We start from the raw sequence: 17,093 nt of genomic DNA on the forward strand, positions 1-17,093 counted from the left end.
ATCATAATGCAAAATATTAAAATTGAATTAAATAATATTGCATTAATTCATCTGATTCCAAAAGTGCTGAGATACAGTCCAGCAGCACTGGGAGTTTTCCCTTTTTCTGTATTTTTCAGCATTTCATATCGGTGTATGTGAGCGGAGTGGAGTTGACTTTGACATCCAGACAAACTTCAGTCCGAACCTAAAGCTCCAGTGTGAAGCAGCCTCTCAAAAGAGATGTTATTTGGGTTATCAATGTGTCTATATCACTGTCCCACAAACACACGTCTGCCACCCTGCAGCGACTGTCATTTCTCTGACGGAGCGTCCAGCGGTGAGATGCAGAAACTGATCACGTTTCGAAAGAAATGCGAGGAATGCGTTCTGCCCCGCCACCATTTTCAGAGCCTGTTTATGCAGGAATGTTATTTTTACAACTTTCGCTCTCCCCTCCTCCTCGTCTCTCCTTTACTGCACATCCTTGGAAATACAGACGGGAAAGGAGGGAGAGGTGGGCTCTCCTGCAGTAAACAAAAAATGAGCTAACTTTGGAGTTGATTGACGGAAAGGCTAAAAGAGAGAGAGGTCTTTTGTAAAGTGTTGCAGTTATCTGTAAACAAAAGGGTCGTTGCAACAATGCCTGTTGTTTTAAGCGGCGCTGGCTGACGAAGCTTAACTTAGAGATTGTTTGTTGCTGACCGCGTCTGAAAGAGGAAAAGAGAACTAAGGGAGAGAAGAAACAGAGAGCAGATTTTAGTGTGCATATTTTCATGTCATTAAAATAAAATCTACACTTGTTTGAAACACTGTTTGATTAGAGACGTCTAAATAAAAGTGCAGATGTTTCTGCGAGTGAGTAATTAAGTTTTATTAGCAGCTTTAACTTGTAAAAGTAAAAAGTACAATTTAGAGGTGATTAAAAGTTTGCACAAGTTTAGGATTAAAGATTTAATTAACACAACAGTTTCGACATCAGATTGTTTCAGTTACTTGTGACGCCATGTTTCTAGTCAGTTTTTTTTTTAGACTTAAACTACTTTCAAGTATTACTAGTGTCTTGTCATGTAAATATAAAGCGTAAGGGATATTACGTGTGAATATGTTTTAATATACACTACTGTTAAAAAGTTAGGAGTTGATGAGATTATTTGATGTTTTTAAAGTCTCTTCTGCTCACCAAGGCTGCTTTTATTTGACCAAAAATTCAGTAAAAACAGTAATGTTGTGAAATAATATTACAATTTAAAATAACTGTTTTCTAGTTGAATATATTTTAAAATGTAATTTATTTATGTGAAGCAAAGCTCGATTTTCAGCATCATTACTCTTCAGTGTCACATGATCCTTCAGAAATGTTTATGTGGATTTGGTGCTCAAGAAAACCTTTTTTATTATTATCAATGTTGAAAACAGTTGTGCACAAAATGATATTTTTGTGATACTTTTTTTCATGATTCTCTGTTTAACAGAAAGTTCAAAAGAACAGCATTTATTTGAAATAGACATTTTTGTAACATTATAAATGTCTTTACTGTCACTTTTGATCAATTTAATGCATCCTTGCCGAATGAAAGTTTTAATTTCTTTCAAAAAAAATTACTAATTCAAAAATTTTGAACGGAAGTGTATTTGGAAACCAGACATTGATAATTTGCCGTATTGTTTACCCTATCCAATTCGCAGCAGTAATCATAATATTAATGTTTCAATTAATGATCTTTGATGTTTAATGTGAAATCTGGGCTCAAAAACCAGTTGAGCGCCATTTATGCTAAACATGTGAAGATGTGCCTTCTCCGTTGTAATCAGCCCTTTCACCACTAGAGGGCAGACGTGACCATGTTTTCTGTTGCATTTCTGTAGTTTCAAATCCTGCTTCCTGTGTCACAGTTTCACAGTAGTGTCATGTCTCACTGACTTCCTTTTTCCTAAGTATCTGTGTTTGGTTTTAGATCTTGCAGAACCTGGTGGGCACAGCTCTTATTGTCCTGGTGGCAATCGGTTTCAAGACTAAACTAGCCGCCCTAACCCTGGTTATCTGGCTGCTGGCTATCAACGTGTATTTCAACGCTTTCTGGACCATACCAGCCTACAAGCCCATGCAACCCCAGACTTTTTGATGGTAGTGTATAATATTTATTTTCACAATAAGCCACTAAAAACATATATTTGGTTACTGGTGCAGTTTTACAAAGAAATAAGAAGTAGCTCATCTCAAGCATCTGACACTAATATTCAATTGGAAAAAAAGTAATTTAAACAAAAATATAGTTTTAGTAAAAATAATGCAAAATACCAGTTCTCAGTTCACCCACCCAAGTTAATTTTGGACTGCATCTGTAACAGCAATTTTAGGAAGCTCATGAGTAAGAATACTGAACGAATGACAGAATGAAAGAATAAAGGGTGATTGAGATATACAGCAGAGACATTAAAATGCTCTAATAGAGAGAAATGTTTGAGGGATGCGGTAGGGAGTGCGGGAGAGAGAGGAAGAGAGTTGGCACATTGCCGTCTGGCAGGATGCCTGCTGTTCTGGAGCTCTGTGTCACCACCAGGACTCCCTGCCAGAAGGGGTTTCCCCTGACTCACCTCAACTCACACACACACACACACCCCATTCACTGTCACATCAACATCAACCCACAATGTGAACCCCACATGCTAGAGCTACATATAAAACCCAAAATATCTTTAACCTCTTATCTATCTCCACCATGCTCTGGCTCTCTGTCCTCAGAATACCTGCATATAGGGCTGGACAATAATTCAATATCAATATGTATCGCGATATAATTTTTTGCAATAACGGTGATATGATTTTTAAACACATTTCCGATATTTCGATATACATTACCAGTGTTTTCCATACATTGATTTATTTGTGCCGTTTGACTTCGTTGAATAAACATGAGCACTGCACGTTTCAAAATCAAAAAATGTCGCGGGTGTTTTATATAAATGTATCTGTGAAGGGAACCGACTGTCTTTATCGTGATATCAATTTTGGCCATATCGTCCAGCCCTACCTGCATATTTACATTTATGTGGAAACCAAAAAGCTTTAGGATCTCATCCTGTCTTAAAGTTGTGTTTCGTCATTCACAAGGGGAATCTCTGAGGAAATCAGAAAGGCATCTGGCAGCAATGTCTTTAACTCCACACAAGCCTTTTCCTGTTATCCAGCGCTTGTAGCTTCTGATCAGAGTTAAAGCAAAACACCCCTTCAGCTAAACATCTGCATTTTTGCTCTGTCATTGCTCGGCCGCAAATTAGATCAGGGAGGGAACCCATTTTAATTGGCCTTTGTTTGTGAAGCCTGTTAATTTTCTTTTCCCTCCTTTTTTCTCAGGCGTCGTTAAGTGGGGTCCGTGTGTCGGCCAGATGTCTTCATGCTACAAGTATATTGAGAGCTTTTTTTCAGCGTGAAGAAAGGATGAATGAAAGGAGATGCAGATAGTGCCGTTTACTCTGTGGTGTTTGTGCACCGAGGGGTCAATGGTTATAAAATCAATGGAGCGGAAACATTTCTTGCTGACTTTTCAGATTTATGTGGGCAATTTTGAATGTGTTGTTTGTTCTGAATTACAAAATGGATCGTTCCAGTCGTGCTGTTGATGCTAACTGCTATGATGCTGAACATTTCTTACCTACCTACTGTGTATATCACTGTGCGGCACCCGATAAGGCAGATATTAACCTTGTTTAACCCATTTTTGGGTCATGACCCACTAGTGTAGGATCACTGTTCCAGCAGAAGGATGGCTGTTTAAAGGGTTAGTTCACCCCAAAATGAAAATTCTGTCATTAATTACTCACCCTCATGTCGTTCCAAACCCGTAAGACCTTCTTTCATCTTCGGAACACAAATTAAGATATTTTTGATGAAATGTGAGAGCTCTTGCATAGACAGCAACGCAACTATAATATTCCCAGGTCCAGAAACGTAGTAAGGACATCGGTAAAACAGTCCATGTGACATCGGTGGCTCAACTTCAGTTTTGCGAACGAGAATACTTTTTGAGCGCAAAGAAAACAAAAATAACTAACTAAATAATAATTTTTTCAACAATTCTTCTTCCCTGAGTTACGTCTTCCGCCATTTTGGAGAGTACCCCTTAACTTCGATTTTGCGAAGCTACGAGAATACTTTTTGTGCGCAAAGGAAAAAAAAAGGGACTTTATTAACAATTCTTCTCCTCCGAGTTACGTCTTCCGCCATTTTAGAGAGTATCACAACGCATACGTCTTCCGCCATTTTAGAGAGTATCACAACGCATACTGCAGATTACGTTCGTGCGCGCGCTTTCCCCCTGAACGTAAACAACGCTGATTATGCAGATTACGTTCGTGCGCGCGCTTTCCCCCTGAACGTAAACAACGCTGATTACGTCGAATACGTTCTTGGACACTCTCCAAAATGGCAGAAGACGTAGCTCGGTGGAGAAGAATTTTTGAATAAATTCTGTTATTTTTGTTTTCTTTGAGCAACAAAAAGTATTCTCGTAGCTTCGCAAAACTGAAGTTGAGCCACTGATGTCACATTCATTCTCTTCTGTTTACTTCACTTCCTGCCACTCAAAATTACCGCCCTAGTGGACTATCCCTTGGGTGAATTACTTTTCCCTCATAAAATAACATTTGCATTCTTTCATATTTAAATTTAGATATGCATTAACTATTTTAGAAAAACTATAAAGCACTCAAGGCTGTGCTGTATTGTGAATTTAGTCACTCAGTGGCGTAGTCTAACAAAGTCATTTTACCACGGCTGTATTTACAATAGAACACAACCTTGAATGCAGTATTGCTTAAAAGACTCAGTTTACTCAATGAAAATGAATAATGAAATGAAAATTGTCAATTTATTCAACCTCATGTCATTCCAAACCTGTATGACTTAGTTTCTTCTGTAGACTTTAAGAACTTGAGACTCTCTGAAGGACTCTTCCAAAAAAATGACATAAAGCTGAGCTGTAATATTCAAGATGAAAATGACTTCTTATGTGGAATACAAAAGTAGAGATTTTGAAAATATCTGTCTGTTTATTTATTTATTGTCCATAGAATAGAAGTCAAAAGTCGCCATAGCTGTTTGGTTACCAGTATTCAAAGTATTTGGTTAACATTCTTCAAAATATCTTCCTTTGTGTACCACCAAATAAAATAAAGCCATAAAGGTTTTAAACGACACCAGAGAGAGTAAATGACAGATTGCAGACTTTTTTATTTTGGGTGAACTATCCCTTTAAATGTTGCAGTTGTGCTAGTATTTATACAGTGTCATATACTTTAGAAAAGGTGTTATGCTGTAGCTTTATGTATCTGTTTTGTCACTGGGAGAGATCTTCAGTGGAGCGATTTTGGATGGCGTGATGAATTGTTCTTTGGCAATTCTACCTCAATAGAACTTTAATCTGTTTATTTTTCTGTAAACCCACATATGTGCCCACAAGAATGGCACACCAAGGGAGAGGGAGTGAAAGAAAGCAAGATAGCTGTGCTGTGTGTTTTTGTTGGCATCAGAGATGGAGGAGCTGTTGTGGCACCTTTGTGTTTGTTAGTTAGTCATGGGCAAATAAACTATTGTTATTCTTGAGCTGTAGGTTTCTGTGAGTGGTTTGCTCTCCTCACAGTCACTCACTTTCATTATTGCATGAACTTTCTTTCTTTCTCAGGTTTGCGTAATTTGTTAGTAAAATATGGTCTGATTCTCAGTTTCCCTTTTTTTTTTTTATAAGTCATCACCCATAATATCCAGATTTTGATGTATGACTCAAGGGTCAAGGTTTATCTGGCTAGCATGCTGGTAGATTCTGTTACTACACCATTTATAGGTAAAAAACAAATTTCTTCATTGATAGCATTCAAATGTTGCTGATTTTATTTTATTTTTTTATTTTAAATTCATAGTTTTATTCAACAAGGATGCATAAAGACGTATTTTACAAAAGATTTCTGTTCCAAATAAATGGAAAAAGGATGCATAAAGACGTATTTTACAAAAGATTTCTGTTCCAAATAAATGGAAAAAGGATGCATAAAGACGTATTTTACAAAAGATTTCTGTTCCAAATAAATGCTTTTTTTCTATAAATCAAAGTATCACGAAAAAAAAAGTATAATTTTTCACAAAAATATTAAACCACTGAACAGTTTTTCAATATTGGTAATAATAGGAAATGTTTCTTGAGCATCAAATCAGCATATTAGAATGATTTCTGAAGGATCATGTGACACTGAAGACTGGAGTAATGATGCTGAAAGTTCCTTTGCATCACAGGAATTAATTAAATTTTTAAATAAATTAAAATAGAAAACAGCCAAGCAACTGCCATTGAAATGAAAGGAAATGCTAATGGATAGCTTTGTCCATGCATTACAGACAACTTCAATGGGACAGTTAACCCATAAATGAATTAGCATATTAAACAGTTTAAATACTTTTTAGAAGTGATTTCACAGACTTTCATGGATTTCCTCTCTTAAATCTATCATATGACTGCAAAGGATTTAAAATATAGTGCACAAGTTATAGGCCGTTGTACTGTTTTATCGTGCCTTTTTGTTTATCGTCCTTTTTGTTTCTAGTCATCTACTTGTCACTGTGAGATTCTTTTGAAGAAACACTTTACCACTTCCCTTAGCGATTGTGAAGAATGAAATGCACCAATCAAATCTGTTCTAATGAGACAAACACAAGGCAGATGAGGTGAGCTTTTAATGTGGAGGGGGGCGGAGACGGTGCAGATTGTGGCCACATCCCGTGCTGGTAGCCAGGGCCAGTGCAGTGTAACTGTTGATGGTTTGGCAGGCCTTTACCTCTGTGTCAGTAGGGTGGGAAGGGAGGGCAGCTTTCCGCTAAGATTTCTGTACAGTCCAAACGGACACTGTTTGAGGAAGTGAAACCTGTCCGTCACAGCGAGCGCCACAGAGAGCACCGTGCGGGTGGGGTGAAAGAAGTGTGACCAGATAGATTGTCGAACAGCTACGAGTGTTTAAAAAAGTACACTTGAAAATAAGCAAGTGTTGATTTGTAACTACAGGTCCAAAATGACTTGGACAAAGTGCGCATTGTGGTTTTTCACCGGCCCTCAGGTTAAAAGTTGTCTTTGTTTGTGTTTAAGCCCCTGAACGTGAAGATAACACACACACACACATACACATACTCTCTGTCCCCCGCAGGTCTCATATCTGGCATCTCCTGTTGCAGTTGCTCCCCCTTCCTCTGCCTGTCATCCCTTGTCAATGTGGTCAGTAAAGCATGACTAGCCATCCTCCCCTCTGGAGTCTGTGTGACTATCACTGACCGAGAGCTCCTCCCTTCCTCCATCCCTCTCTTTCTTTCTTTTCTCTCTCTCTCTTTCTCTCCTTCCTCTTTCCTTCCTCTCTGACATTCTTTTCTCTCACTCGCTCTCTGTGCCATCTGTTGCTTTGCTTAACTACCACACTCTCGTAATCTCACTCGTCTCCCTCTCTCGAGCGCGGCTGTTGTCACTTTAGCTCAGTATGGTGAACTCACAGGCTATTTTTGGTAACTGAACTTCTTTTTTTCCGGAACACGTTGAGGGTCGTGTGCCTCTGTGTTAATAAAACCCTGACAGACGTGAGACTCGTGAAGACTTGGGTTCACATAGCCCTGTCTGTTTATCTGCTGAATAAATCTCTCAATTTCAGCGTTTTTATTGGTTTCATGTGTCTTATGTATCTGTTATTTTCAAATTTGCCAAAGGACTGAGTATATTTGATCTCACCCATAAGTGAAACTGATGTGGTTTGCATGTCAAATTAAATATTTTGACTTTTATTTTGTGATTTGAGTGAATAGATTCTGTTTATGTGAGTCCAGGACAGGTGAAGTTTGTTCATGTGTGCAGATCGAATCAAACCATCGTTCTTGTTTGTAAGTCCCTCCCCCCTGGTGGAAGTTCACCAGAAGTGCACTCACTGACCTTTTGATGGGCTCTCTGATTGGGTAGATGTTTTAAAAGTCACTCCATGTCAGGAGCAGGCAGTCCTAATTTCAGCTGAAATCATTTTTGTGCGTAGCTTCATAAACAAACATTCAAGAAAAGGCTCTCCAGTTCATTCTGTCTCTAAATATTTTGACAATTTTCAATGGAAATAAGATATTTAAGGTTTTATGTACTCTTAATATTCTCTCTATTTCTCTCAGTGATATCGCTGGAGTCAATATTCAATCTGTTATATCTATTTACATAAAATATTTGTAATACTGCAACAAGAGTCATACTCACAGTACATAATAGCTCTAAGTTAAACAAAATAAAGAGTTACAGTATAGAAAATGATTCTGCCGACTTTGTGTAAGCATCTTGTAAGCTTTACTCTTATTGATAGTTGAAATCTAGTTGAAAAATAAAGAGTTATAGTTATAGAAAACAATTCTGACAACTTTCCTCTTTATAATGTTTAAAGGTTGTACTGTTCATGCTAGTATTATAGCCCAAGAACTGATATTTTGCACTAAAATTAGGTTTTCAAATTACCACAGTAATTTGAAGTGTTTTGAGTGTTTAGGTCTAAATATGCCATATGAGTGGTTATACATAAAAAACTAAATTAAATTAAGATTTTCTCCCCCCCCCCCACTGTACTATTTTAAGTCTTCTGAAGATTTTTAGTCACTTTAGGACATAATAAATTTGTTTTTCAAAGTTTATGTTACATAATGTACAAAATGGCAAATGAACAAGTGTAAGCTGACCCACTTTAAGTGACTTTAATAACTATGTACTAACATTGAAATTAATCATTTGATCAAAGTACTTATTGTGTACATGCGTGTTTTACGTTGTACTAAAATGTAATATTTAATTTCTGTATTTACATCTATAATTTCACTTTTGAACCAAATTCTACCACTTAATCCACCCTTAAACCTAACATACTCAGTAACAGCATTTGCAATACAACATGTACACAATAAGTGCATTGTACATAAAACTGTACATAAATGCGTAGTAGTTAAAGACACCTGATATAAAGTGTTCAATTGATTGAATGAGCAACACTCAAAATCCAGTTGAGCGGAGCAAAATATTTTAATAGATATTCATAAAGTGGTGGTGAATGTGCCCTCGACTTTGCAAAAAATGGCTATTTAATTTCTGTGTCAATTTCTTTGGGTGCAGATTTCTTATGTATTTGTCTATGATCACTGTAACAGTGTATTTGACTCTGGCTGTGACCTTGAATTAGCTGTTTGTTCTCTCACTCTCTGCCTTCGTACAGAGGGGGTTAAACCTGCACACAGGAGGCAGCATGGTGTACACGGTGACCTCTGACCCCCAGGCCAGAGGAATGTGAAAACCCTTTAATCTCAAAACAAAACCTCAGACACACTCACGCAGCCAATATGGATGGCCAGTTCCCCCCTCTGTGGCAGTATTCAGCGAGCGTGAGTTTGTGAGGCCTAAAGAGAGGATGGTCATATATATAAACTGCACACCCCCACTAACTGATGTGTCAAACTCTAAAGAAACGCTCAAAGACTGTTCAGCTTACCTGGATACACTTGTACGCAGGAATGTTGGGTACTTTTTAATAGGTAGCTATTTGGATAGTATTGTTGGGAATAGGTTGGCTTTAGTGTCAGAATTGCAAGCCGGTGTTTATTTGAGTGTGCATACAGCATGTTAGATGTGCTGTGTGACGGATGGGATGTATGCATGTGGAATGTTTTTGGTGGAGAAGCATGACAATGGCGCAGGGCTCCCTGGAGCAGCTGAATGGAGTAGTGTCACCCCCTGCACCCTCCCCGCTGGGTGACGACTGCAGCAGCGCCACACAGCTGTCGCTTCCTCTTATCCACATACATATGGAGAAACATACTACTTTAAAGTCAACATGAATTGTCATTTGCAACTTGTTTACTTCTTTAATGTTACATATTTCTGAATTAAACGAGATAATCAGTGAGGAAAAAATACCTTGTGTAAAGTTTATCAAAGATTGGATGAAGAGTGGGTGTCCCATGCCAGAATGGACAGAAGACTTATGTCTTTAGAATAATATACACTGAATCGTTCTTGTTAAGGAATGTGGAATATATATTTTTTGTTGACTTTAATAGACGATCATGCATTCATTTACACTACTGTTCAAAAGTTTGGGGTTGGTTGATTGATTTTTTTTTTCTATTATGCTCACCAAGGCTGCTTTTATTTGATCAAAAATACAGTAAAAATTTAATATTGTGAAATGGTTACAATTCAAAATAACTATTTTCTATTTTAATATTTTATTTTAAATGTAATGTAATCCAGTGATACCTACGCTGACTTTTTCAGCAGCCATTACTCCATTCTTCAGTGTCACATGTTCCTTCAGAAATCAATTTAATATGCTGATTGGCTGTTCAGGAAACAGTTCTTATTATTATCAATGTTCAAAATAGATGTGCTGCTTTATATTTTTGTGGAAAATATAATTTTTCATTTTTCCCCAGGATTCTTCGATGGATAGAAAGTTCAAAAGGACAGCATTTATTTGAAATAAATATTTTATGACATTATAAAAGCCGTTGCTGTCACTTTAGAGCAAGTTAATACATCCTTGCTAAATAAAAGTATTGATTGTTGACCCCAACAAATTAATTAACAAATAAATACTCAGTAGTTTATTGTTTGGTTATGAAGTCTGTTGTATAACAGGAGTAACCTGTGTTTGTTTGCAAGTGTTTACATTTTAGGCTCATCTGACTCTTTGTTTTTGCCACATTAGAAACTGTGTGGTCAGCAGGGAACAGGTGGATTTTGAACTCTAACCAAAATGGCCATTGACTAGAGGTTAACTCATGAGAAATAGAGAGATCAAGAAAGAAACAATACTCTGTATACCAAATACTGATCATTAATACTAAAACAAAGTGCTGCATCCATCAGGAAAGGGATGTTAATGCATAATACCCCATACTAATGTTTAATGCTTAATACTTAATACTTAAGCAAAATAATGTAACAACCAGGAAAGGGATATGAGTGTATCTCTCACTACCAAAGCAAAGGAAGTATATGAATGAATGCCCCTAGGGTACTGATGTGCCAGGAGCATGAGAAGGGTGGTGCTGTGGTTGGTTTTCTGCTGTATGTGACCCTGGACCACAAAACCAGTCATAAGGGTCAATTTTTCGAAATTGAGATTTATACATCATCTGAAAGTTGAATAAATAAGCTTTCCATAGATGTATGGTTTGTTAGGATAGGACAGTTTTTGGCCGAGATACAACTATTTGAAAATCTGGAACCTGAGGGTGCAAAAAAAATCAAAATATTGAGAAAATCGCCTTTAAAGTTGTCCAAATGAAGTTCTTAGCAATGCATATTACTAATCAAAAATTAAGTTTTAATATAATTACAGTAGGAACTTTACAAAATATCTTCATGGAACATGATCTTTATTTAATGTCCTAATGATTTTTGGCATAAAAGAAAAATCTGTATTTTTGACCCATGCAATGTATTTTTGGCTATTGCTACAAATATACCCCAGCGACTTAAGACTGGTTTTGTGGTCCAGGGTCACGTATGAGTATGGCCCTGTGTACAAAACATAGTCTCAAATGTGCCTGCATTGATCGTGGTCATAATTCATTGACGAGAGATTCTCTGACTTTGTCCCTATAAATATTACATTACAGTAAAGGTTAAAAATATAAATATAGGTTATTTATAAAACCTATTATGTTTATATTTATAATACCTATAATGAAATTATATTCAAAAACAGCTTTGAACTGTTTTAATCACCTTTTGCCTTCATTAGTTTTATGATGTGATATTTATTTTTAAAAGTACAAATAGTCTCTCCATTATTATGGTAATAAAAACACTATGCTTAATAATTCTAAAAGAATTATGAACATGTATTTATTTATTGTCCACCAGTGAACATGTTATCTTGCCAAAGTACACCAATATATAATATTAATAAAATCAAGGTCTTATAAACCATGATAAAAGTGGTAAAATTGTTATTTTACCAAGGGGTAATATCGTGTGATATTTGTGCAATGGGGTTTTACTTAAGTATACATTTTTCTGTGGAACAGGTAGTGCTATTTAAGGGCTAATTTATTTGTCATCCCTAGAGGCAGCTTTGTGTCTGTGTTTGCTTTAGGATTACAGGAGCCTTACACGGTTTCATAACACTGGAGTACATGCACACACATGCATGACAGAACATGCATGGACACACAAAGCTTACTTTGTGCTCCTCAATTGTTGATGTGGTATCGCAAGAAAAGAACTGCCAACTGCTGTTACTGCCCAGTTTATTAACAGTTCTGTACATTACTGCCCTCTAGCTAGCGTAGTGGCACAGGAAACGTGTTTTACAATGGTTACAGTATGCCCACAGGCAGTTGCACATTTTACCTTCATGTTGATATAAGGAACCCATAATGTCAGATAAATCATGATTTTATTGTTGTAAATTATATTAGAGCTTATGTGTCTGTTGATCAACCATGAACATGAAATATTTATTAATCTTGATTCATGTAAATATTTATACATTTTTATTTGATTTATTAACATGTTTGTAATACATAAATATTGTTTGTTGTTCATTCTTAATGCAAATAATGGTAAAATATACAACTTGTGAATTTAAGTTCAATAAATGCTCTTAAAGTATTGTTTACAGTTAGATCAAGTTAACTAATGTTAAAGGGGTCATATGATGCTGCTAAAAAGAACATTATTTTGTGTATTTGGTGTAATGAAATGTGTTTATGCGGTTTAAAGTTAAAAAAACACATTATTTTTCACATACTGTACATTATTGTTTCTCCTCTATGCCCCGCCTTTTTGAAACGCGTCGATTTTTACAAAACTAATCGGTCTGAAAAGCGAGGTGTGCTCTGATTAGCCAGCTATCCAGTGCGTTGTGATTGGCCAAATACCTCAAGCGTGAGACGTTTTGAGACTTTAGTGTTTGCAACTTTACAGATCTTCTTTATGCACCAAGAGCTTGTAACACTCAAAAGAGAAAGGAAAAATTGAAATCGCAACATATGACCCCTTTAACAAACCTTGTTGTAAAGTGTTAGTTTTAAATATTTGAAAAAAACAAAACAAAATTGAAATCAGATATTTGAAGAGAAACACTAATCAATGATGTATGTCTTTTTTTTCTATGAAAGGGTGAAGATAATGATGAGCACTATCGTCATCTACTCAACCTCAGTCATGGCAGGTGGGACTGGATGAGAGTGTGAAGGTAAACAAAAAAGCACTTACATTACAAGTTTTCAGCACAAACAAAAGGGTGTAAGCGCGGTGTTTAGCTGTCTCCCTATGTGTAACATAACATAACAAAACATAAATCGACATGCTTAAAAATGCCTGCTGTTTATTTATTTTTTTGTTGGTCACATGTTGTACACATAGCAGACAATTTAGGAGCCTGCATCCCCTTAAACGTCGCTGCGATATCGAACCAGAGCCTGGAAGGCAGGGCAGCCACGGCCGAGTTTCAATGGCAACGGCACCCTAGGGCTGCCATGGCAGCATCTGCCGCCGATGCCCCACACCATATTGCCACACTGACGCTGGAGGACAAGGAACGACGAGGCGCCACCAAAGTGTTTGGAGGTCCCGCTGCAGGGAGGACGGAAAGAGAGACAGAGAACGAGAAAGAGAGGGAGAGGGAAGGGAGAGGCAGTGGAAACGAGTGTTTGGTGTGCGGTGCCCTCTTCAGCTCACAGGATAAGCTCCGGCTCCACGCGCTCTGTCACACAGGAGAGAAACCTTTCCACTGTTCCCAGCCCCATTGCCCTAAGGCTTTCAGCTCCAAATATAAGCTCTTTAGGTAGGTGCTACTTGCATGTAAAGGCCACAATATACTTCAAGTGTAATAGAAGAATACATTTTTGTAATGTCATTTTAAACTAAATCTGGCCAAAACCACCAATTTGTCTTGGTGGTTCGAAACACCTTGCCAACGTGAATTTTATGGAAAACTTTCCAAAAGCTGTTAAACAGCTTTGAACTGCCATTTGTCCATGGCAAGTACATAATAATAGGTGGGAGTGCTCTGGGCTCCACCTTCTTTAACAGTGAAATCTTTGTCGAGGTCAGACATGAGTGAAAACATGAACCTCGTCCCTATGATCGGATGCTGCTCTTCTCTCATCGCTGTCGTTTTTGTTGCATGTTTGTCCAACCCAGCTACTGGATGGCCAACTTCCTGCAGAGCTTAGCTGCAACCTTAATTAAACACAATTGAACCAGCTAATTAAGGTCTTAAGGATTACTAGAAACTTTCAGGCAGGTGTGTTGTAGCTGGTTGGAGCTTATCTATGCTGGAAGGTTTTCATCCAGGAGCAGGAGGTGTCCAGTCCTGTTCCTGGAGGGCCACTGTCCTGCAGAGTTTAGTTCCAACCCTAATTGAACACACCTGAACCAGCTAATCATGGTTTTACTAGGCATACTAAAAACATCAGGCAGGTGTGCTGAGGCAATTTGGAGCCAAACTCTGCAGAACAGTGGCCCCCCAAGACCAAGTTTGGACACCCCTACTTTAGAGTGTCCCCTTGCAGTCTGACATGAGCATAATGAATACAAAATTTCAGGTAGAAATTTCCAATGTGTCAATCTTTAGCTAAAAACTATTTTTGTCTCCTTTGTAGGCATATGGCCACACACTCCCCACAGAAGACTCATCAGTGCTCATTTTGTGAAAAGATGTTTCACCGCAAAGATCACCTGAAAAACCATCTGCAGACTCACGACCCCAATAAAGAGGCCTTTAAGTGCGAAGAGTGTGGCAAACACTATAACACAAAGCTGGGCTACAAGCGCCACATGGCCATGCACTCAGCCACAGCCGGTGATCTTACCTGTAAGGTGTGCTTGCAAAGCTATGAGAGCACGCCTGCACTCTTGGAGCACCTCAAGAGCCACTCAGGCAAGTCTTCAGGTGGTACCAAGGAGAAGAAACACCCCTGTGACCACTGTGATCGTCGCTTTTACACACGAAAGGATGTTCGCCGACACATGGTGGTACACACGGGACGCAAAGACTTCCTGTGCCAGTACTGTGCCCAACGTTTTGGGCGGAAGGACCATCTGACGCGTCATGTCAAGAAGAGCCACTCACAGGAGTTTCTGAAGATCAAGACAGAGTCCCCAGATATGTTGGGTTTACTTGGGTCTGGGTCTCCACCTTTTGCTGTGAAAGAAGAAATAAGCCCTATGATGTGCAGCATGGGACCTACCAAGGACTCAATGATGGCAAAGCCTTTCCATGGTGCCACCCCTTTTCCCATGGGCATGTACAACCCTCATCATCTCCAGGCCATGTCCAATCCGGGTGTGGGCCACCATCACTCACTGGTTCCAGGGTCTTTATCCACTGCCATGGGAATGGGTTGCCATATGGAGCCCCCATCATCACTGCACCACCATCACCCACATCATCATCACCATCACCACCCTCACCATCATCACCACTCCCCACCTCCACATCAGCAGCAGCCTTCCCTACAAAATCAGCAACAGCAGCACCCTCAGCCACCGCCCAAGTACCAGCTCGGATCTACCTCATACCTGCTGGACAAGCCCCTGAAGGTGGAGATGGAGAGTTTCCTGATGGATCTACAGAGTGGACTCCAGGTTCCTCCGCCATCCTCAGCCGACCCCCACTCAGCAGCTTCACCCAATAAGGAGGGTATGGAACCTCCGGCAGGATTGTCGGATGACCTTTGCGGGGACCCACTCATGTCCAAGAGCCCCGCTGTCATTGAGTCTTTGTGTGCTGCTAACATGGATTTTTCTCATCTGCTGGGATTTCTTCCACTCAATCTGCCTCCCTACAGTGCCCCTATGAGTTCAGGAGGACTGGTGATGGGTTATTCCACGCCCTCCACCATTTCTTCTTCCTCTTCCTCATCATCGTCAGCATCTTCGCATGCTGCCGAACCACATGCTGCCACAGCTGCAGTGCCTCTTACCTCTTTGCAACCTCAACCTCAGGAGCAACCAGGCTCCGGTGGGGGTCTCGGTCTTGGGTCTCTGCACCCACTCCCACCAGTGTTCAGCTCTAGCCTCAGTACGACCACTCTGCCTCGCTTTCACCAGGCCTTTCAATGAGGTCCCCACCCCAACCTGGCCTGCCACAGGGCCTCAGGGCGAAGGAGCATTAGTGCTCCCCCTAGGGGTGGTGAGGTAGAACACTTGAACACATAATCCTTAACAAAAAGCGCACAACAGCTTTTTAATGAGCCTGGAGGAAAACAAGCATATGAAATATTATGGAGCTTTTATTTAGGCTGTCTGAATTATAGCTATGATTTTTGAATACCCTTTTGAACCTCTCCCACCATCCCCTCTCCTACAATTTTGTAGTTAGACAGCAGCATCAGTAGGCCGTAAGGCATGGTACTGCATACTTTATAAAGTAATAATATTAGTAGAAAAAGGAAAAGATTAATGTAGAAAAGTTAATCTGTCTTTGAGACTCTGAAAGACTAGTTTGAAGTGATATATGAATTTAGTTTTCTTTTCCAAATGTGAGGCCTGACTTTGCTCTGTTGTCTCTATTCTGTTAAGCTTAAAGTCAGGTAGTAGTAGGTTGCCCTTAAACTAAAACCGTCTTCATAGCCAGGAGTGGAAGAATTAGTGAAGGAATGAAATTGGTTTCTTTTTTTCTTTTTGTAAAAAAGTTTATATCTGATTCCAGACTCAGTCAAATCACTATTATTACAAATTTCCAAATCAGTTGAAAAACAAATACTGTGTACCAGATTAGATGAAAATATAATCTAAAATGTGTTCCTCCAGGGTTTTTGGTTGCAAATACAAATTTACACTTGTTGGAATGGTCAGTAACTAGTTTTTAAGTGAGAGAAGCAGAGGGACTGAAAATAGAAAGGCGAAGAGGGTAAAACAAAATTGCACAATTTGTTCATTTGGTACAATGTGATCACTGACAGAACTAAAGCAAACAAAATTTACATTCAAATCTTGCAGGTTTACAATTTATCTCAAAAGAAGCACTTTGTTTACAGCAGAAGGCACTTGACCTCTTTGGGTTGCCAAGGTGACCCACTGAAATCCCCTCCCTTTCCCCACTCTACCTTC

The 17,093-nt window shown here is 38.8% G+C and overlaps 1 protein-coding gene across 1 annotated transcript in view; it reads left to right on the forward strand.

Annotated features, from left to right (window-relative positions):
* LOC107747490 (zinc finger protein PLAGL2-like) overlaps window positions 1-16,521 on the forward strand; it is a 36,321-nt gene extending 19,800 nt beyond the window's left edge. The window contains exons 2-4 of the mRNA XM_016562023.1: window positions 13,154-13,230; window positions 13,401-13,821; window positions 14,642-16,521. Coding sequence (XP_016417509.1) covers window positions 13,514-13,821; window positions 14,642-16,103 — 1,770 coding nt within the window. The 5' untranslated portion in view covers window positions 13,154-13,230; window positions 13,401-13,513 and the 3' untranslated portion in view covers window positions 16,104-16,521. The remainder of the gene's footprint in view (window positions 1-13,153; window positions 13,231-13,400; window positions 13,822-14,641) is intronic.
* Window positions 16,522-17,093: the final 572 nt, after the last annotated feature.

The sequence above is a fragment of the Sinocyclocheilus rhinocerous genome, unplaced genomic scaffold (assembly GCF_001515625.1).
Source record: "Sinocyclocheilus rhinocerous isolate Xijiao unplaced genomic scaffold, SAMN03320098_v1.1 scaffold1370, whole genome shotgun sequence".
NCBI lineage: Eukaryota > Metazoa > Chordata > Actinopteri > Cypriniformes > Cyprinidae > Sinocyclocheilus > Sinocyclocheilus rhinocerous.